General features: G+C 37.2%; 2 protein-coding genes across 3 annotated transcripts in view; both read right to left on the bottom strand.

Annotated features, from left to right (window-relative positions):
* The window catches only part of zgc:85777 (uncharacterized protein LOC405871 homolog), a 35,177-nt gene extending 16,791 nt beyond the window's left edge, over window positions 1-18,386 (bottom strand). Inside the window, exons 1-2 of one of the 2 annotated variants that reach the window (XM_057828193.1) lie at window positions 18,173-18,386; window positions 7,514-7,634 (exon numbers count right to left, since the gene is read on the bottom strand). In XM_057828193.1, coding sequence (XP_057684176.1) covers window positions 7,514-7,634; window positions 18,173-18,370 — 319 coding nt within the window. In that variant the 5' untranslated portion in view covers window positions 18,371-18,386. Of the gene's footprint in view, window positions 1-7,500; window positions 7,635-18,172 lie in introns of both variants that reach the window. The other variant, XM_057828194.1, reaches the window with a different exon arrangement.
* Window positions 18,387-20,125: 1,739 nt separating this feature from the next.
* gngt1 (guanine nucleotide binding protein (G protein), gamma transducing activity polypeptide 1) lies at window positions 20,126-20,821 on the bottom strand (the record flags this gene model as incomplete). The annotated part of the gene is made up of 3 exons (XM_057828198.1): window positions 20,126-20,483; window positions 20,583-20,681; window positions 20,750-20,821. Coding segments are annotated over 3 exons (297 nt in total), but the record flags the coding sequence as incomplete, so codon positions are not given.
* Between the last annotated feature and the right edge of the window lie 3,254 nt (window positions 20,822-24,075).

Below are 24,075 nucleotides of genomic sequence, written 5' to 3'. Positions count from 1 at the left end.
GTGCACGCTGGAAACCCTGCGGTGGATCATGTGGACAGAAGGAAGCGCCGAGGTTTATCCCGCTTAAAACTCAACAGCGGGCAGTCTTCTTGAACAAACAAGCAAAAGAAAAACAAACAAGTATGCTTCAAATTTCAAATGTCAATCTTCGAGCTCGCGCTGCCAAAGCGAGCCGTGAAATGCATTAGTCAGAGTATTACTAAAGCGCGAATCATACCAGCTCATTTATCAAGATGGACTAGAAACAATTCTGCCTGCCAGTTCCTATCTGTCAACTGGGTTGCCGTTGCCATGGTGTGAAAGACGGGTTCCTCCCAGTTGGGGCAGAGGAAGCCGGGCAGGGCGCCAGGGGTCATCACTGTCGTCTCCCCCGACACGGCTGTCTTGGGAAAACTTCCTGTTCCCATGTTTTGACAGGTAACGCCGATTTTCCGTGTCACAAAAAGTCATAAACGGGTTTTGTGGAGGTTTTCATCATCCGCTCAAGGCCCAAACATTCCAAAGCTTGTTTTGTAAAAATGATGGCAAATTTAGTTCATCAATCCCAAAGTGGGACGTCAGCGCACGCAAAGGAGAGTTTGGGGAAGCAACAAAACACATCTTCTCAACCGAGACTTTATATTTTGTTTAAGTGAGGCTACATGAAATCTAGGTCAACAGTTAACTCACTGGCTGCATTAACGGCAGAGGTGGGAAATAACGCGTTACATGTACTCAGTTATGTTTATTTTAGGGCTGCAGCTATCGATTATTTAAGTAGTCGATAAATCAATGAACTAGTCAGTTCGAATAATCGAGTAATCGGAGGAACATGAAAAATTAAAATACCTGAGCTGAGCCTCAAACGGTATAATAATAAAAAAAAAAAAAAGGATTTATGTACAACAAAAGAACAATTGGCTAACTTACATGGCAAAAGTCTGCTAGTTTAAATGTAATAAAATGCTACTGTTTTTTTTTTTAATATAATGCTCTTAACAAATAGTTCAGACACTTATTCCAACAAAAAAAAAAAACGGCTAAATATACCTATTAACTAAATTACGAATGCATTAAAAAAATCTTAGCTCAAACAAAAACTTGGTTTACATTGGTCCTATCAGGGAGCAGTTGGATTCAGCCATGTAGAATGAGGTAGATCAGAGAAGTGTAGTGTATCCACCCTGATCAATAAAACTAAATGCAAACACTTTCAAAATAAACCATTACACCACTTTAATTTAACGAATACTCAAAGCAACAAAACTGAATTCGAATATTTTTTTCTAATCGAATACTCGAGTTGATCGATTAATCGTTACAACACTAGTTTATTTGAGTAACTTTTTGACAAAAATGTACTTCTAAGAGTAGTTTTATTAAGCTTTACTTTTTACTTTTATTTCAGTAGATTCGAAACGCTGCTCTTACTCAGCCACTTTGGGTTACACTAGAGTCGTTACATTTTTCCTCTTTATTCTACACATTAGATTTATTATTTTTTTGCCCAGCGATGCAAAGAGTAGAGATGTGCCTGGTGTATTACCAGGGTAGCTCTACCGATTTCATCAATGAGACGTTGCAACAATAATCACATGACCCCATTACAACAAATCAGACGCAAGCTTGCCACACTATCTTCACGCCAGCCTGTTCAATCATGTGGAGTCTTTAAAGCACCGTAAAAATGAAGTATTTGATATCGAGCGCTGCCCTCAACATGACTCAAAAGCGCAGATGTTAGCCTGTCTCCTAGTTTTTATATGGCACCGATTGACCACAGAAAACCGGAGATATGATCTCTTCACTATTCAAACTCAGAACTATTTTCTCCACTTGAGGGCAGTCATGCTCTTTGAACGAATAATGCTTCAGTCATGCTCTTTGAACGAATAATGCTTCATTTATGTAATTTTTTGTTCCCTGGTCGGAATTCAGTTTTTCTATGTGTTTCTTTGGCTTAATGTGGTTATGTAATGGGTTATTGTACAGTATCATTATAGCAACAGTCCATATCGAGAACTTTGTGCTCAGAAAAACAAACACCATTGTTTAAAAAAAATTCCAACTAAAATATAAGCAGTTACTCACAATGTTGCTCATTGCGTGAGTATTCTTTTCACTAAATACTTATTTACTTGTTGTTAAATAAATTTTTTGGATGACTACTTGAGTAATATTACTTGAGTACTTACTAAAATTTTGGGCTACTCTACGCACCTCTGATTAACGGTGATAGACATCCAATACATTTGGACTAAGTGGTCTCGCTGTGACCATTATGTTGTGCCGTGGTTACCATGGTAACCAGATATTTATGACAAAAATGCTTGCTCCTGATGTAAACTATGGTACTTTTTGTTCATTTTTAGTCGCTAGATAGGGCACTTTTTGAACCTGCTATTGAGGGCCATATCCAGAGTTAATTTGTCTTTTCATTTAAATTTTATTAATTGTGTTTTTATTAACATTTTAATTTATAATCTAAAATCTATTCTAACCCTTAAAAAACACAATAAAACATACATACATACATACACAATACATTTAAAGCAACACTGGGTAACTTTTTAACCATTATAAAATATTTTCATAACATTTGTGATGATATGTCGACTGACAACTAGTTCAATGACACCTCTTTTATATCTTGAGGGGGTCTGTATCGCTTTTACCGGCACTATGTTTGCAAAAAAGAACATTCCACAGAAGTTTTGGCAAAATATTTTGTGGACTGATGAAACTAAAGATGAATTGTTTGGGAGTAACACACAACGTCATGTGCAGAGGAAAAATGGAACAGCTCACCAATATCAACACCTCATCCCCACCGTGAAGCATGGTGGAGGGAGCTTCATGACTTGGGGCTGTTTTACTACCTCAGGGCCTGGAGAACTTGCAATCAATAATGGAAGAATGAATTTAAAAGTTTATCAGGATGCTTCGCACAAAAACCTGAGGCCGTCTGTCCGACAGTTGATGGAAAAAAGAGGATGGATGCTGCAACAAGACAATGATCCAAAACACCGAAGTAAATCAACTTCAGAATGGTTTCAGAAGAACAAAATACACGTTCTGGAGTGGCCAAGTCAAAGTCCAGACTTAAAGATAGCGATTCATGCCAGACATCCCAGGAATCTGACTGAACAACAGTAGTTTTGTACAGGAGAACGGGCCAATATTAGTCCTGATGGATGCGGTGGATGCGCCAGGCTGATCTGCAGCTACAGGAAGCTTTTGGTTGAAGTTATTGCTGCCAAAGAAGGGCCACAAAATATTTAATGTGATGGTTCACTTACTTATTTTTCACCATTCTGTCATTGTTTGCATACTATCCTCATTAGAATACGAAAACCTATAAATGTTTGGGTGGTTTTAGTTAAAGCAGACACTGTTCTTTCATCTGTGTGATTTTAACAAATATCAGATTACATTTGATGGTGATTTTATGCAGAAATGTGAGAAATTCCAAAACGTTCAGATACTTTTTCATACCATTGTAATTGTCATGTTTCAGTGTTTATCACAGAGGAAACCAGGTAGCAATTAATCTCAATGAATCAAGATTAATCTAGGAATAGATTACCCCACTTCAAACCAAGGATTGTAACAGACTCACTATAGTCAAAACAACGGGAATAAATAAAATAAAAAAAGATGGCCTCATTGGCTGCCAGCAACGCCGATAATAATCGCTGTCAGCTTCTCCCATTCGAAACGGATTGGACGTCAATCGGCGTCAATTGCCGCCAATGAGTCAATATGGTGACTCTTGCCTGTATTTGTACGAATAGTCAATACATAAATATCTCGCCATCTTGTCACACGACACATTGCAAAGACTCTTTGCGGGCAGATAATTGAATTGAGTCTTTGCACAGTCGTCCCTCAGGTCGTCGCTCTCTAATCCTGTCAACTAATGCTGGCGGTGTGTGTGCTCAGCACATTTTAATTCCCTCGCCCGCCCTCTTCCTTGACCTACACACACCTACTGAAATCTACCTCCCTACAACTGCGTAAACTGTTCATGTTATGATGAAGTGAAGCAACAAATTCATCTGGGTAAAATGTTTGTACTTAATGGTATGTTGGCTTCTTTTCAATTCCTAGATATGATGCACATTAATCACGGAGATGAGAAGTGATTCAAATCACAGACGTCATTGGGATTGAGGCGCCAATGAGTAATCGTTGTTAATAATTACGACTACATGATTCTTGCTAAATAAAATGTGAGAAAATGTCGCAGCAGAGCCAAGCACAACAAATACGAGCTGTGTCTTACGGTTTGAGAAGCAGCTGGACTGGTTTAGATGCGTTTTGAAATTCACTGTCAAACATGTCTAAACAAGCTTGTCAAAATTTGCTACTGCCTTGACAAGGGTGGATTAATCGTGCTTTTGGAATATTTATACGCACACTTAACATATACACTGACACTTGCCTTCTAAGTTTTTTTTTTTCAGCTACAAATCATCTTCTAAAATAAAAAGATCAAATTATTGATTACTTGTGACAAGAACTAATTGAGGCAAACTTGAGCCAGACAGAGGTGCTTTAGATTCAGAAAAGATCACTTTAAGGGTTGATTAATTGCTAATTGTCACTATTTCTACGGGCTGAAGTCAAAGGAGCTAACAGAGTAATCAATTGCTTGCTATGTGAGGCCATGTAAACAATTTCATTACCTAAATTATTGTAAAAATATTCGGATATGTCTTTTTTTACAGTGAAATATTTGGTAAAGCCGCTATCGTGTTAGCATGCGCACATGCTCCATTCACGATTACATCGACAAAATGGCATCACAACAACAAGGCAGGGGCAGAAGAGGTGTAGAACACCAGTAGAAGGGCATCCAGTCCTTAGCAGTGTAATAGAAGCAGTGAACTATGCAGAGTCTGAAGACGAGTCCCCAGAGAAAGAGGACATGGATTCGGAGGAAGAGGATTTGATCAACAGTGGCATTGATCCCCTCCAAGAAGGTAATAAAATGAAAAAATATAGCCACTTATCATGAAGAAACCCATCCCAGATGTAAAAGATGAACTTTTATTGAAATGAATAGAAAATTTTTATATTATTGTTATTTTTCATGTTTCATGAAAATAATGTTTACTGTTTAAAAAATATTGTCAAAAAGCGCAATTTTTGCAATGTAAATTATTCCGTGCTCATTTACTCAACCTCGATGAGCAAAATGTCAAATTAAAGCTAAGATTTTACATTTTTATGATCAGTTGTCGACTCAAAATCTTACTGAAATTTATAGTTTATCAGTAGTCAAGCAATGTGCGTGATTTTCCATATTTGGCATGATAAATTCTTCAACTTTAGCTGGTTATAACACTTTCAAAAATGTAAAAATCTGAATTTCATAACATAATCCTTTGAGGACTTAGAAATAAAAAGATGTGCAACAAAGCATGTTTAAATATTTTTTTATTTTAGTTATAATCAACCTCTAATTTCACAAAAAAAAATGCTTGAAGTGTAAAGGGTTCAACATATAAATAAAATTGTCCGATAATGACTTTTTAACTGATAACCGATATAACTGATGTTGTCCAACTCCATAAACCTGATATTGATAGATACTGTCGTGGACTTGGCATATTCATTATTTTTCAATCATTTATTGATTGTTTAATTTTTGCATAATGAATGCAAATGGTCTGCTCACATAACAAACCCCAAGCATCTTATTTTGGAGACATCTAATGGTCAATAAGCATAACTGCTGTGCTAAGCTGTGACCAGCCCTTGCACAAAAGGCAGAAGGCTTCTACATTCACTTTAGTGCTGCAACGATTAATCGATTAACTCGAGTATTCGATTAGAAAAAAATATTCGAATTAAATTTTGTTGCCTCGAGTATTCGTTTAATTAAAGTGGCGTTGTAATGTTTTATTCTGAAAGTGTTTAGATTTAGTTTATTGATTAGGGTGGATACATTTCCCTCTGGTCTGCCTTAGTTCACGTGACTGAATCCAACTGCTCCCTGTTAAGACCAACGTAAGCTAAGTTTTTCTATGGGATATTGTTTTTCCATGCATTCTTAATTTAGTTTATATGTATATTTAGCTGTTTTTTTGTGGTAATATGAGTCCAAACCATTTGTTAAGAGCATTGGGAAAAAAAACGTTAGCATTTTATAGCATTTAAGCTAGCGGACTTTTGCCATGTAAGTTAGCCAATTGTTCTTTTGTTGTACATAGATCCCCATTTATTTTTAATACCGTTTGAGGCTCAGCTCAGGTATTTTAATTTTTCATGTTCCTTTTCCGATTACTCGATTATTCGAACTAGCTAGTTCAACGATTAATCGACTACTAAAATAATCGATAGCTGCAGCCCTAATTCACTTTAATGGCAACATTCATATTGGGCCAAAACCGATAATGGAAAACTGATGTCGATATTATCGGCTAGCCAATAATATCAGACAACTCTACGAGTAAACAAATAATCCGAAATGTCCTAAAAAATCCAGAATATTGCTCTCAACTCAAACATTATCTGCATGTTAATGTAGCCCAGTACTTCTCAAATATTGGGGCGGAGTGATGCTGGGGGTGGCGCGTGTGACCTTGGTGAACATACTTTTTTGCCGTACTAGAATAGAGTGTAATTGCATATCCACTCAGTGCGTGGCAGTGCCGCTCTCATTTTCAGCATATGCGCAATATCTTTGAACCAAACATGAGCACACAGCAAAGAGCACTGGAGATATGAAAAGCTAAGACAAAGAAATATGAAGAAGCATATGTAGCATTTGGCTTTGACTTTTAGTGGGAGAGGGGAAAGACCAGTCTTTTTACTTTGTTTGAAAATGTTCGCAGTGGACAGCAGGAATAATTTTTTTCAGCGAAAATGTGCCGAATATTGCCAACAATCCTCCCGCTTTGTCAGTGTTACATCAGTAACCCAGCGAGCACTGTCAGCATCATTAAAGGTGGCATACCAAATTGCTCAGTGCAAAATAACCCCACACCATAAGAAAGGAGCTGATACAGCCTGCAGCACGAACAAAACGGCCCCTCTGTCCAATAACATTGTCGTTTTTGTTCTATTCATTTTTTTTTTATTTTTTATTTTATTTTTTGCATATTGCCCTTGTGAGTTAATGTTGCTAATCAATTTCAATTTATTATTGTGTATTGATTTTATTAAATTTAAATTTTCAGTCTCAAATGGTCAAAAATGTATCTTGATTGTATTTTTACAGTATGGATGTGGTTTTTTTTCTTTACACTTTATTGTAAGTTGATCTATATTACTTCTTTCTTTAATATTAAAAAGAAAATGTTATGCAGAGGTGTACTTATAATAATAAGAATTTTGTATACAAATGATACTACAGTATATTTACTGTGGCGGTAGAGAGTGTGGGCGCGGAACGTTTACGTCTTCCTGGGGGGGGGGGGGCATAACAGAAAATAATTGAGAAGCACTGATGTAGCCAATGTATGCTATGCAAAGGCATAATGATAATCTGGAATCAATAATTATTGTGTTAACCTTTACATCTCACCAACTGGCTTGGTGACTCCAAGAAAACCAGCGTTCCCGAGAATCTTGAAGATTTTATGGGCTGGAAACTTCCCCTCTGCCTCCCACTGATCCACATACGGGTTGATCTCCTGGTCAATAATCTATAGGAAACAAGAAACTGTTTATTTATGTGAATATCCAGCATGGTAACTCATTTATTGACATGCAAATGGCTGCACGAGAATCTCCATTACACTCAGAAAATGACATTCAATGGCATCACGTAAATACATACGTTTCCTGCTGTGTGGTATACACATACACCCTGAAAGTCTATGTAATCTATTTCTAGCAGACAGCTACCAAATGCATTACAGAACAATGAATAGTGAGCAGCCTGGGAAAATGCATTACATGGCGAATCTATACCGTTGCAGGTGATGAATACAGTGATAGCATACAGGGTATTCCCTCTTATAGATTTGTTTTAAATGGCTCGGCTGGAAGCAGACGTGTGTTTTGGCGCAAATCCCAACCCGAAACATTGAAGTGTAAAACAAATGCTATAAAAAGAAGGTGAGAGATGATGTAGGAAAGGCATTTAGATAGATACAAGTATGGTAAACATGACAATCGTTCAGGGTGTATAGTAGGAAGTGGGTGGAGGTACAGTATTTTCTCATCCACAGGTCAACACGCGAAAGGTCAAACCTAGCAGAATCGTGTTAGCTTGTATAATTATGTCAAACAATTGACTCACACAGGAGAATGAATCAATGGATTCTGATTATTCAACAGAATTTTGCATAATATTCTTCAACCTGGAGAGCAATCACGCTATTGTAGCAAAGTGGCATCATGATTCATCGCGTTATTGGAAGAGCCGGTTGTGTGAGTCAGGAAACGAGGTCCTACAAGAGTAAAGAGCAGGTGGGCAATTGGTTTTTAAAGTTTGGACGCCAGTAAACTTTGGCAACATGACTCATGCTAGGAATCGGGAAGTGGTCAGCAGCTGGATAAGAGCTTAGAAATGAGCGACCTATTGTGATGTTCGAAAGAACTATTTCCGTGGCTACTCAGAATCCAAATGTTCAATGTGGTCAGTGTGAAATTGTACAGTGCAATGTCTCTATTTGTGAATGTATTGTTTGTATTATTATTACCATTTTTTTTTTTAATCACTGGATTAGGGCTGCCATGATTAATCGGCTAATTAATAACCAATCATCAAATAAATTTAAAACTTTTTATTAGAGTTCTTTGATATTACCATGTAAGCCGATAATATCGGCCTATAATTTGAAAATGATATCAGATAATATCGACACAGGTTTAAGGTCAATATGCATGTTGCCTTCAAAGTGAATGCAGAACCCTTCTACCTTCTGCCTTTGTACAAGGGCTGGTCACAGCTTAGCACAGCAGTTATGCTTATTGACCATAATATATGTACAAACTACGTACGATGCATGGGATTTGTTAAGTGAGCATTATCTAGAGATCGACCGATATGAGTTTTTCAGGACCGATATCAATTAATAGTAGTTAGAGGGGCCGATAACCGATTTTAAGAGCCGATATTCATTTGCAGTAAAAGTGTAAAAATTGGCATAAAAAAATTGAATGATGCAAACACTGAACATCATTGAAATGCCGAAAGCATGTTTATTGAAGTTTTCAGCACGTTATTGTCCCACTGTGCCTTCATAATGCGAATAATTTTAAAACAAGAATAACGTAGAAAAATGCTTGTCTTTACTAAATACTTCATTGAGTGAGTCCAGTCAGATCCGCTCACTGCTGAGAACAGCCGCGCACACACACACGATGAGTTGCCACAGCGCACTAGTGTTTAACAAGCCAAATGATGACACAATCAGTCTTTGAAGGTAGTGCTTCAACGCCTGTCAATCATTGTTAACTTTTACAAGCACAACTTGCACTGCACTGCTGACCAAGGAAAGCAGCAGGAGGGAGAGTGAGGCTGTACGAGCATGAAGCAGAATAACAAACATAGTTTTTAAAATTAAAAACGGGATCATTTTAATCTTATTGCGATCCTCTAAAAAATGGGACGATCCCTCCTCCCTATTCCTAGTTTTAAATTGACTTTTTCATAACGACCGGTCGGATTAAAAGACCGACCGAAAGGCCAATACCGATATACAGTACGTCAAATTTCCAAATATCGGCCGGGCGATATATCGGTCTGCCTCTAACATTAGCATTATTAAAGCATTCAGTGGGGCATCACAATACAATTAGCCATAATTATGTTAAGTCCACGACTGCACATATCGTTATTGGTTTGATATCTGTATCAGATTTTTGGACTTGGGCAATATCGGGATATTGGTTAAAAATTATTATCGAACAACTCTAATCTTTATCATCCATTCATTGTTTAGAAGACTTAGTTAAGCTAAAAAAAAATTTCATTTTAGTCCATTAACAGTAAATTTGATACCAAACATGATAAATTGCATTGTTAAAAAGTATTCATATAGTACAATCTTTGGAATCTTTGGAAACATGTTAAGCCCAAAGTAACATAACAATAAATATCATGTGATTTACATGATTTATACACGAGCTGATTAGTTGATCAATTGTAAAAATAATTGTGGCTAGTTGACTATCAAAATAATCGTTTGTGAAGCCATAAATTGGATTACCGGTAATATAATTTTTAGGTGCCAAAATCAGCATTGGCTGTTATTGATGGCGATAGCTAATTGAACTCAAATCTGTTACAAGGTTTTGTCTTGAGTTAAAAAAAAAAAAAAAGTTATATCATTGTGGAACCCTGAACGATCCGATCTCCATAAAAAAATAAAACTAAAAAAATTTAAAAAAAGGTTACTGTTGTGTTTTTTTGTCTGGCTGCCATTTTGGCACAGCTTGATAAGGCAATGTTTTTGACCCCGTCTTTGCACATCAGTCTGATGTGAGCGCGTCCTGGTATGTTACACAAATAGTCCACAATAACCTTTTGTGAAAACACGCAGCATCCCTCCCAAACGTCCCGTATCTTTCTTTGCGTTTCCAGCCAATTCGTGTCCCTCCCTTTCCCTCCTGAGGATCTGAACTTTGAACACGGATGACTTAACGGCGGAATAACGGCGGCCACCGCTAGCGTTTTACTGTCTGCTCTCACGAGCGGTTTGTTTGTGAGGGCGAGTTTTTCAAGGTTACACTTTCACAAGTGCCGACTTGCCTTAACGGCTTAATGAAAGAATAATAAAGGAGGAAGCGCTGTTCATAATCCTTCATATTACAAGCGCCTATTTATCTCGTGTTATTGGTTAGGGTTTATTTGATGATTCCCATCAGCAGTAAATGTCAGTACTGCAAGAGTAATAATTCACTGCCATTGACGACGACAGAGTTCCAATCCACTTGAACAGTTAAAATAAATGGACCATCTATCGCCGTCAATGGTGGCCAATCAGTTAAATCAATCACGATTAATCGAGGAATCGATTAATTGCAATTATTTCATTATTTTTTTCAAATTTACTTATATCAACCACAGACTTCACTATCAGTTGACGAATCAGCTCCTACAGACTTTGCGCCACGGCTTCCCGTATGGGGGCAGGCAGAGTGTCGCGAAAGCTTTCACTGCGATATACTCAAACACACGCTGCATTCCAATGCCGGATTAAGGTGGAAACAGGACGAAAGTTTTACTGCATACAAGCAGGCAGGAGTGTCTCAAGAGTGATTTGGTCAAGGATTCAAGGTAATTATTATATAACATAGCACCATGCACGCACTTTGAAACGTGAAAAAAAAAGGAAATTAATGGAAAAATTTCGCGTTAAAAGGTTATGGGCGAGCACTGCTGCACCAAGCCACGGATTTCTCGCTACATTTTTGGGACCTAAAAAAATGGCTCATTCCGTAACTAAGGTATGACGGAAAATTTTACTAGTTTTGAAACGGTGATGTTTTTATACTGCGGTATATCTTGAAACCGGTAACTGGCACATGCCTAGTTGGAACGTCACGCGCATGTGCAGAACCGCAAAGTTGCAATTTCTGATCGGGTACAAAATCTGACAGAACACTGGCCCAGTACAGTACCGACGCAGATATGAAATTAATATTAAGATGAATCTGACACAGTTTCAGTGTTTAACTGGATAAAATAATTGCTGTCTGCAGTTCTATGTATCGACTCTGTCAATAATAGCTAGCACAATTATTAGTGAACTGCAATTTGAACTAGTTCATGTAGAAAATGAACTTTTCCAAAACTGCTAATCCATGAATGAACTGGGATTGGACATCAGTAACCGTCAATGGCGCTGAAACATGATCATTCACTACCAGTGTGGATTGTTTGTGTCACAAACAAGCACGTGTCTTGGAAATGTCGGCACGGAGCAAATCTGACCTTTAATACACACCGAGGGATTTCCTATGACTCAATTCTTATACAGTAGCATCTTTCATAAACTCCCGAGGATTCTTTTAATAAACCACGTTGCCTGGAGTTCCTTTTCCCAGCCTAACAGCATATTGTTCCGCGTTTCCTTTTTACATTTCTACCCTCGCCATATTCCCCGTGCTAGTTTATTTTCAACCTCCTGGCATCCTTTGAAGGTTTAGTCACACAGAATGCTTCCCTCCATTTACCGCAACATTTCTGCTGTCTGCTCTAAATTGGGTTGCTGTTGTTATTTTTGACCGTCTTATCTACAAATGTCTGTCTGCTTTTTTAAAATAGACTTAAGGCATTTTATTTTTTTTAACTACAAGACTGAAGAAAAATGGATTAAAAAAAGATACGTAGCTCAAGTCGAACCCTCATGTGCGCAATGTGATCCTTTATAGGATATCCTGCCAATATTTTACACGCCTTCCCAGTCTTACAAAACAAGGAAAGTTGTGAAATTTTGTGCACATCCAGCTGCAATATCTGATGGGCAGCTTCACTAAACTCAAGAGTCCCACGGACAGTCTAAAAATCTTCTGTTGCCTCATTATACATTTAAGGTGAAGATACACTAACACCACATTGATTTAGGTGGGCAACTGGGGAATGAGAACATAAATAAAAAATGGAACATATATAACCTGAGTTCAAAGTCATAGTTTTTTTTTTTTTTTTTTTTAAGTCATGATTTTGTTCACGAGGGAAGCTGAACCCATGACAAAACATTGAAAAATCCATATTTGTATGCACTCATGTCTTACAATCATATACTATGTGCTTAAAGATACATTAACTGATGCCTGTTGGTTGGACTCATGCAATGTTTAGTATTGCTGCAACCTGTAAACGAGGATTGGTCAGTGCTGTAAAAGAAACTGTAGCTTTAAAAATCTGCCAGTTGGGGTATTAATTAGAGCTGAAACGAATACTCGAGCAACTCGAGTAACTCGAGTTTAAAAACTGATCCGAGTAATTTTATTCACCTCGAGTAATCGTTTATTTTGACAGCTCTAAGCATCACGTTTTGCTAGGACTACTTTTAATGCGGGACAACGCGCTGTCACGTGCGGAGAGGAAGAAGGGGAAAAAAAAAAAAAAACTTACCGCAGCCGACAGCCGCCACAAACGACGCCGACGTTGCTAAATACTAGCCCGCACAATGCTACATTGGTAACAGGTAGCATCTGGTGCGTCTCATAGAGATCACATGTATGTTGAACTAGATGCACAGTGAAAGACTAGGCCGCGTCTGGGCAGCGTTAGCAAACAGCCGCCATCTTAAAGCAGTAGAGCGCTAAGCGCTAATAAAGAGCGCTAAGCGCTAATATATAAGATTAACGTTACTGTCACTACTAGCTCACCTTACGTTAGCACTGCGGAGGGCTAGGTTTCAATTAATTAAGACCGCTTTCGATGCGTGGCTAACGTGTCTTTCATACAGGCTTTAACATAACATAGCGTTGTGGAGTGATGAGGGTGTCAAATAAAAACTCAATAATGCTAACTATCAATTTTAGCTCAGTAGTCATTGCTGGATAAAACACCAAGTAGCACTAGTCCCTAATGTCCTCCAATACAGCCTGTATCATACATTTATTTTGAACAGTGCAAAAACTCAAAATCCTAACAGGACTTACAGTTTAGACTAACTTAAAACTTAACTAGAACTTAAAAATGGCTTGACACAAATAGATATTTAATTGAAAAACGTGGGAAAAAATCCTAACTTTTTAGTGATGTGTGTTATCAAGCGTAAAGGCATTTTTAGGTGTGTTTATATATATATATATATATATATATACTTTTTAAAAATAAGATCTAAAGGTTTTTTGAGTGAAAACAGTGAATTAGTCATTTTTTAAAATTCTAGTTACATCTGAGATGCAATTGTTGGCTGTTTTTAACAATATACATCAAAAATAAAGACATTGATTGACTGAAAATGATAAAATGTCTTGTTTTCTCATGTATATCTATAATTGCTCTTCACCTAAAAATATATTTGTTTTATCCGATTACTCGATTAATCGATAGAATTTTCAGTCGATTACTCGATTACTCAAATATTCGATAGCTGCAGCCCTAGTATTAATACATTTGCTCATACTTAATTTAATTATTTGACTGGAAAAGACAGAAAATGAACATTGTCTATTAGTCTGAAGCTTCTTGCCTGGTGGAGAAAGTCCCCTGACCTCAACCCAATAGAAAACCTTTGCAGGCACCCAGACTTGCATGTTTCCAAGCGGCTGCTGAGAAACATGAAGCGTTGCTGTTAAAATAAATAAATAAAGATGAATGTAGGCCATAATCCCTCCTGAGCTGAGTGTAAACCCAGTGACCCAACTCCAGCTGATTGCTGCGCTTCCCAAAAAGCGTTTCTCCACCATGTCGAGACATCGCAACGCTGCAGACAACTAAGGAAATCACACTGAGCTATAGGGGCCCGGTTGACAGGGGTCCAAATCAGTGACAAAACAGTATTACTCCATATCAACCATATTTCATTGATACATTAGGATTTAGAAATAATTTAGATTCATTAAATAATCATGACGCCCTTTTTGTTTCAATCTAGGGGTTGACAATATGTTGATATATTTAAAAAAGATGTCACTTTTTAATAAAAGAAAACTAGCAAGTTACTACAGTGATCCCTCGCTACTTCGCACTTCAAACTTCACGCCCTCAGTCCATCGCGGACCCCCCTAATCACAAAATAAAAAATGAATAAATACAGGTGAGCTGTCCCGATCCGATCACGTAGTCTCATTCTCCCTCCCGCTGCTTTTCCTGGTCAGGCAGTGCACCGGAGTTGTTTATTAAAGTTAACGATGATTGACAGACATTAAGGTTTGATCTTGCCAGAGATGCTTGAAAGCCGAAACTTCAAAGCGCCGCATACGTCATCCATCGTTCAGCTTGTTAAACAGTTGCTGTGGCAACTCATTGTGTGTAAGTGAGCAGCTTGAGTGGATTTGAGTGGACTCACTCAATGAAGACAAGCATTTTTCCACTTTATTCTTGTTTAAAAATAATACGGTGGGACAGCAACATGTTTAAAACTTATCCTGATTATTACAAAGCCTGTCGCGATATTCCATTTATCGCACGATAAATAAAAATGAAGGCTATAATTTTCCTGCTGCGATTTATCACCTTGCATGCACATGCGATAAATGTGCAACGGACGTGCTGTTAAAAGTTCGGCCTCCTTGTTACCAACTATGCAATATGATGCGACGAGGACTCACTCTTTTTTATTGACTTCTGGGTATGTTTGTTTAATACATTTGAGTTTGAGTAACCATCATTTAATGGAGGGAGGCGGGGCCGAGTACACTGTCAGCACACAGTAATGAGCGAGCAGAGTGAGGAAGACGGAAAATCCTGATTTCCAAGCCAAACACCAATTATAATATATATATAATATTTTGATTTTAAACCAAATGAAAATGGGGAGGCAACAAAAAGGATGAACCAGTCAGCAAAATGTATTTAAGGGCCAAAACAACAAATCTACATGCTCATTCGAAACACTATCACCCTCTCTAGTTTTCACTGCTTGGTAAGACAACTGCATCACAACAAGCGGAGCCTTCCTCGTCACATCAACTGACAATTACAGAGGTGTTCGCTTGATGTGAGAAATACAAATGAGACCGCACAAAATGGCGTTCCCTCGCAGAAAGTGTAGTCCACTATATTCAGGCATGAAAATGGGTGTGGGGTTAAAAAGGTGAGAAGGGTGTGGAGGAAATATGTTCCGGTACACTGTACAACTAGGGCTGTCCCAAAAGACTGATTTTCTCCCGATTAGTCAGCCGACAACTAAGGTAAGAATTCTTTTCTCACTTTTTTTTTTTTTTTTACTAATTTAGCAATTAAATTTTTGATGACGCTTATTTGGAACACTTAAATTCTTTATTAAAGTACAAATAAACACGTAAATAACAACAATAAATCACAAATAAACAATGAATTCATTTGCTGATAGCATTAACTAGTGCAAAAGAATGGAATGTAAACAGATTTAGAACACTGACTTTGCCTTTCCAAAATGATTGAAAACAATAAAAAAAAATAAAAAATCTAGCATTAATATTATATAATAGTATTATAATTATTGCCAATCAGATTTTTCATAAAGGGTGTCATTTTAAAGCTATTCTTAGTTTAGACTCTGAATTCTGAGGGATTAACTCCAGAAATCGTTATTTATATGATGAACATTTTATTTTGAAATGTTCACCCGAAGTCCGTTCGCTAAACTGCTAACAGTAAGCTTTACACCCCACAAAAAAAGCTCTTTTTGTCATTGTATGTGGTGTCAGTAATCAATTTTCCCCCCTTTTTTTCATTTGCAAATGCTGTTAACCAGCGATTTTTCATGTTTGAAGTGTCACCTTTTAACCGCAAGTTTGCGTTTTGGAGAAGACTGCCAATGTTTTATAGCAGGCTAAAGTAGGTTGTCTTTTTTCCCCATTAGCCTCAATGTAGCAATGCTAACATATACAGTGTTTAATATCGATGAGTTTCCTTATTTTATATGTCTGAACTTTAATTCTATGGCGTGTTGATCACCAATAAACATCTGGGAAAAGAACTGGAGTCTCACATGCCATCAACACGCACGTGTACACGCACGCACGCGACGATAAAACGCAGCCGTGAAAATGACCCCCCTCGTTTTTATTTACCATGCAATAAATGGACTCATTGCATATCGGGACAAGCTTAGCAACTTCAATAAAACATGTCTTTAGTTAGTTAGATCGACTTACAATCTGCCAGTTTGTAATTGTCTCCTGTCGTCTTCCAAAATTACAGGTGGGTGACGGCGCTTTAAGTGTTCATTCACGGCCGACGTGCAGCCAAGCTTGGCATTGAAGAGACGGGACACAACAGTGTACCCTCCTTTGTTTCGTTGAAATAAGTCAATGTCTTGGCCTCTTTGGTGCGCTTTTTTGGCTTTGTGCCGCTTTCCCCACTTGCATACAAAGTGTCCGACATTAAAAAAAATCACCCGAACCCCCCATCCCCCCTAAAAATTTTCTCCTCGGATCTACACAATTCTCGTAGGTCACCCGTTTTGACCTCCAAACGGAGAATTTCGCCGACAGGTGAGAGATTTTCATGTTTGTATATTGCTGAAGAAATGAGACCATTTAACCTCTGTTTCATGTTGTTTGATACTTATTGAAGCCCAATTTTTTTTTTTTTACTGCTACTTACTCTATTTTTCTTTGTTGTTGTTGAAGTGTGTGTGTGTGTGTGTGGGGGGGGGGGCAAAAAAGTATTGCAGATATGAGATAATTTCTCGCCCACTAAAATTTGTTATCGCGACATTTCATTTGAAGTGCTTAAAAACCATTGCTTAAAATGTATATATATATTTAGATAAAAGTTTTATACTTTGGGGGGAAAAAAGTGGATGCATCTGTGAATTATGAAGATTGATTTTTATAAAAGGGATCCAGGAGGCCATCTCTCTGCACACTTGCAGCTTTTATGTAGTAAAACAAAAGTTTACGTGTTCAAATAAATAAAATAAAACAATTGCACGTCCTGCAGTAGGACTATTGCGCATGCACATATCGCGATGGCGATATTCAAACGATATATTGTATTGTGCAGGCATACTTCAGACTCTTACTATCAAAATGGATTTGGCGTCAATTGCTGTCAACCATCAGCCACCGGCAGTGAATGATCACTGCCAACCCTCCCTGTCAAAATGGATTGGACGTGGATGGCCGTCAACGACTTAAAATATTTTTTCTATTTATAACAGTTCTATTGTGGAATAATGTATACTGATTTCCTGCCCTGAGTATCCATTATTGTTGTATCGCCATATTGTGAGTTCATCATTATCGTGAGCCATATATCACAAATCGTATTGCAAGGTACCCAGCGGTTCCAACCAACCTCTACTTCAATCTGCAAAAATCACAACTCTCATTATTTTTTAAGAGCATGTTAAAACTTTGTTCTGCGTAAACCTATATACACAATGTAAAAAAAAGATTACGCTTTTATACATGGACTTTGATTGTGCAGATGTTCCTAATGTTGTGACTGCGAATGTTTATTTATAAAGCGATTGCACAAGGACCTTTCACCCACTTTTGCAGCTCTGCTGCAATGGTGGACACTATTGTTATGTCAAGGACATAAAACGTGTCCCAAAAAACAACACTTTACTTTCCACAACGCTAAAAGCTTGCTAATAGTATTAGCGACAAATCTTACCTTTTTGAGGGATTCCTTCAACGCAAAGTGTTCCGGAGTGTAGAGAACATGGTCAACCAAAAGCTCTGGAGGGCTGCTATCTACTTTTTTGGACGATGCGTGGTCTGCAAACGAGCGGACGCTAAAGGACAAACATTTGTAGAAAGGACGGACGCTAGCTAGCGGGCTTAAACAAACAGATACACAGCGAAGTGCCATTGTTGTTTTGGTTCAGGTGCGCATGCGCAGAACGAGTTCATGACAGGCGAATCGAAATATACATTTTTGAAAATTCATATTAAATAGACAAAAATAAAGACATTTGTAATGCTTATGATTTAATCTCTATTATTTTTAATTTAAAATTTAATTGATGCATTTTGCTGCCATACATTTTTTACATCTATCCAGTGACATTTATTACAGAAGCATCCAGTATCAAATGCACTTTTTCTGCAATTGATCACCATAATTCAAGTTTAAGATAGTAATACTTGTAGATTAATCTAATTTAACCATCTATTTACTTCAAAACAAAGATTGTAACATATTTACTTGGGTCCAATCAACAAAAAAAAATTACGTTTAAAAGATTAACTCATTTGATGTTACTGACGGTGGTAGACATCCAATCCATTTTGACTATCTTAGTCGAGAAAGATTGGACGCAGTGGTGGATTCACCAGGGTGGCAAGCGGGGCAACTGCCACCCTATAAGATGGCTTGCAACTCAAGTTGTCTCCTAATCGGTACTGTTGAAAACTTAAATTTGACCTTTACTGCCATCAATTAAATAATGGAGTCAGTAAGGATCCTTATAATAACATATGAAATACCGGATTGGCCCGAATATAAGACGGTGTTTTTTGCATTGAAATAAGACTGAAAAAGTGGGAGTTGTCTTATATTCGGGGTCTAGACATTATACCCATTCACGACGCTAGATGGCGCCAGATATCATTGAAACGAATGCTGAACTTGAGGAGTAATGTTCTGTCATGACAAATCTCAGCTACTCTCAAGTTTAACCAGTTTGCATTATTTTATTGCAATGTTTTTCCTTATTCAGATTCGTTTCAAGACTACAGTTACAGTTAGACCTCACTTTGATGGTTAATGCAGTTATTGCAATTTTGTTGTTTTATCACAATAGCTTGGTTTATTTACATTTCAAAAACCAGAAGCCATATGTGAGAAGCCTAATGTGATTGCGCTTTAGTTTACACATTTAAATGTTCAGATATTAAGATTTGAATGAGGCAAAATAACATACTTTTTCTCTCAAATATATTGTTATAATCATTTGTTTCAAATGTACTGTAATTATTTTCTGTATACAAATTAATTTGGTATTCAAAAAGTCTTTTTTCAAATTTGAGTCTTGAAAAAGGGGGGTCGTCTTATAATCAGGGCAGTCTTATATTCGGTCCAATACGGTAGATTGTATGTTTAAACTTTTCTATATTAGTTTGTAAATATCTACATATGATTTCTTAGCAAACTGATTCAGTATGTGTACACATCAACCATATGTAGACAGTTGGGGTGTAACAACTAATCCATGTGGATCAATATATCGATTTGTTAGACACATTTGAACGTAATTCAATTAAAATGCAAAATGATTCTATTTTCGGTATTTCGTTTTGTAAATATACTTATTTTCCATTAACAAAACTGTCATGCACACCAAAACTGATTTGTTATTGCTTTCGCTAAATTGGAACAGATTTTGTTAAATGTCTTCATCAATTCGTATTAAATCAATCAAAGGCCTTTAAATCGAATTGTCGCATTATATCATACCATTGTCCAAAGAACGCATCAAAAATTTTTTTGCCACCCTCAAAAAGTTTCTGCCCCAGCTCTTGCCATACTATATTTTTCTAGATCCGCCCCTGATTGAGCGTATATTGACGTCAGTGGATAAGGTTCTGCAAAATGTTCCACTATAATACTGCTTATAAATGATTTATCGAGTCAAGTTCAGTTATTAAGAAGCATATTTATTGGAGGGTAACTGTCAGATATTCGCTTATGAAAAAAAAAAATCTATAATTCTGTCAAAGCCGGGGAATGTCATTTACAAGGAAGTTGTGTCACTTCTTCTGCCCTTCTAGTTTCTCAGTCTGCAAATCCATTTTGTGAGGGCAAGAAAATGTCCTTGGCGTCTAATCGTAGATATGAAGAACTCTTCATGTTCAGTCTAACAAAGGACGCAACCACCTTTTTCCTTAAAGGGGTTCTTCTCCTCTGAAATGCCCTTGACAAGAGTGTCCTCATCCACTCCGGCCTGAATGTAGTCCTTGATCTCCTCGCAGCATTTTGATGTCTAAAGGGAACACGAGCAGACATGATTTATTCCGCTTAAAAAAAAAAAAAGTCTTAAATCGCAACATGAAATATTAAATTCAAGGAAAAAAAAACGCACCATCCACCGCTGAAGTTTCACTTCAGTCTTAAGTTGGTTCACTTCCATCAAAGCTTTGTCTTTGTCGGTCAGATCTTCTACATTTATGACCGGCATTTTCTAGAAAATAAGCCAATCCTGTCAATGCAAGAGTTTAAAAGTCCAGGAATAATCTTTAGGATACTCACGATTGCTAGCAGGCAGCAGTCTTTCACTGCGACGCTCCTGCAGAAGAATCTTCTCCTTCTGCTAAATCTGCTTTATAAAGTCATCTGCATAAATGATCCTAATCTCCTAATCTGATTTAAACAAGACCCCTGTGGGAACACGGTTGCATTTTAAGGATGTTTTTGACTGAAGGCGAAAATCATTCAGGTTTATTTTAGGACTCTTGAATGATGTGTGAAGCTTTGAAATCTTTTTTCCGAGTGTTAAGGAGCAGAACTTTATTTTTGAGTTAAGTGTGCTATTCTGCCAGGTCACTTTGATACAAGAGCTTATCGGTATTTAACCTTCTACTGTCAAGGTGCATTCTTGTCTTTAGCATGGTGGATTCCAAAAACAGCCCGAAGGCAAATTAATGAATAGTAAGAACTGCTTTTTTTTTTTTCAACATTCCAAAAATTCCAACATATTCAGAATGATTATGTTTCAGTGCCGTTGACGACGATAGACGTTCAATCCGTTTTGACTGGGATAGGCTGGCAGCGAATGATAGTTGTCGTCTCTCCTAGCAAAAATGCATTGAACGTCTATCACCGTCAACGGCAGTTTATCTTTTATAGTCTTATTTGTGTTTGTGTGTATTTGAATCAAGTAAATATGTTACAAGCAGAGTTGTCCGATAATGACATTTTAACCGATATCCCAATGTTGTCCAACCCAAAAATCTGATAGCAATATCAAACAGATACCGATATATTCTTTTGTGGACCTAACATATTATTGCTAAATGCTAATTACATTGTGTTGGCCCACTGGATGCTTAAATAATGATAAATGTAACAACTTCAAGGTTCTTCACATAACATAAATATTCCGTGAAAAATAAGAGAACAAACTCAACTGAAGTTATAAAAAAGTGCCCAAATAATGTCCAATATAAAAATGAGCCAAAATGTCCATAATTAAATAAAATGAATAATTCACAATAAATCATGTTTACACTAGTTAGCGCAAAGAACCACTAGGGGCGGCCAAAGCATTAGAAATACAGACCAGCAATCATTGGACACGCCAATGCATTGAAAATTCCCTGGATGCATTTTGTTATATTTTTGGACAGAATGTGATTATAATTACACGGTTAGGACAAAAAATGGAAACACCTAAAAAAATTATAAAAAACTGATATAGTGTACGTCCGCCTTTTGTGGGAATTACAGCACCAATTTGCCGAGGTATTGATTCATACACCTTGTGAATTGTTTCCAAAGGAATTTTAAGCCATTCTTCAGTCAGAATACCCTCTAACTCTTTTAGAGACGATGGCGGTGGTAATCAAAGTCTTAATTAAATCTCTAAAACTGACCATAAATGCTCAATAATATTGAGGACTGGGGATTGTGCCGGCCATACAAGATGCTTAACTTCATTAGAATGTTCGTCATGCCATTCTTTAACAATTATGTTGCCAAAGTGTTAGGTGTTTCCATTATTTTGTCCAACCCCTGTATGTGTTTTATTACTTTTTTTCGTGACTATTTCTTTCTGGTGATGCGGGAGTTTTATGTGATGAGTTTAAAATGAATTATTTGTAATTTATTGGTGATTTTATTTGTGCACCATTAGTGATTAGGGTCTTTCTCTCAGTTAACAAATCCCAAGCATCTCCGTATGGAGACTTCTAAAGGTCATTCTAAGCACAGCTGCTGTGACCAGCCCATGCACAAAGGCTGCAGGCATCAAGATTAATTTATAACTCATATCATATCTATTTATAACTCACTAATTTATTCATAACATAGTCATATAACCAATACCGATATTTTCGGACGTTATCTGAAATGCTTTAATGGCCGATATTATCGATCGGACAACTCTAGTTCCAAGCTTCGGTTTCATGTTAAAATCAAGTTTGACCACATTGATCGATTGCGAGACTAATTGCAATTAAGATTAGCTGTTGAAAATGTGTATTTCTGGAATTCCTTCTGGAATGAACATCAATTGCTGGATGTGTGTACAAAGTATAACAAGTATAACTAATATAGCATTTTATTTAAAAATATTAAGATATATGCATGCATATATGTACAAAATCAGTTTTCTGTAATGTACAGCAGGGGTCCCCAACCTATTCCACAAAGGCCCACTGTGGGTGCAGGATTTCATTCCTACCAAACAAGATGACAACACTTTTTCCCCAATCTGGTGTTTTACAAGTGCAATCAGTTGATTGCAGTCAGGTGTGGCTTGTTTTAGCAGAAGCCTCATTGGCTCAACTGCCTCTGCTGGATCGGCTGGAACAAAAACCAGGACCCACAGTGGGCCTTGAGGACTGGGTTGGAGACCCCTGATGTACAGTATATCATAATTATTACATTTGCAGTGCTTAAAAACCATTTATAAAATTATATATAGATATTTTTTCTTTTCTCTTAAAATTATACTTTGGAAAAAAAAAAAACATTTTTTTCCTTAAGCTGCGCCTCTGCGGATTTTCGATTGTGCAAAACCGGGAAAATCACTGTACAGTGATCCTTCGTTTCTTTGTGCTTCGAACTTCGCGCCTTCAGTCCATTGCGGATTTTTTTTTCCCCAATTAAAAAAAAAAAAAATATATATATATATACATAAAAATGAGCTGTCCCGAGCCGATCGCGTTGTCTCCTTCCCACCCACCCTCCCTTTGTTGTTCAGGCAATACACTGGAGTTGCTTATTAAAGTTCAATCGTTGATAGACATTTGATCTTGCCACAGATCCCTGGAAGCCTAAGCATCAAATCAACACATGTGTCAATCATCGTTTAATTTTGTTAAACAGTTGGTGTGGCAACTCATTGTGTGTAAGTGAGGAGACGGAGTAGATTTGAATGAAGCTTTTGATAAAAACAAGCATTTTCATACTTTGTTCTTGTTAAAAAATAATGCGGTGGGACAGTAACATGTTTAAAACTTAATAACTAATAATCATAACATTTGAAGTGCTTAAAAACCATTTATTAAAATATACAGTTTTTTTTTTTTTTAAATTATAATTTTACATTATACTTTGGGGGGGGGGGGGGGGGGGGTTAAAAACATGTCTTATATGTATCTCTTTCCAATGCTAAATCTGAATAAATACATTGAACACACACACACACACAAAAAAAATATTTTTTTTTGGGGTGTGGGGCCCTACTTCGCAGTTTTTCACTTATCGCTGCGGGTTCTGGTCCCTATTACTAGAATGCCCAGCAGAGGCCGATTTGGCCTTTCCCATGGCAAATCCTCATAATCCAGAATTCGCTGGGACGAAAAACGAGGGATTAATGTATTACCTATTAAGAGGCACACACACAAAAAAGG

Source organism: Corythoichthys intestinalis, chromosome 22 (genome assembly GCF_030265065.1).
Source record: "Corythoichthys intestinalis isolate RoL2023-P3 chromosome 22, ASM3026506v1, whole genome shotgun sequence".
NCBI lineage: Eukaryota > Metazoa > Chordata > Actinopteri > Syngnathiformes > Syngnathidae > Corythoichthys > Corythoichthys intestinalis.
Note: the sequence above shows the minus strand (reverse complement) of the source record. Positions and strands in the feature narration are given on the sequence as shown.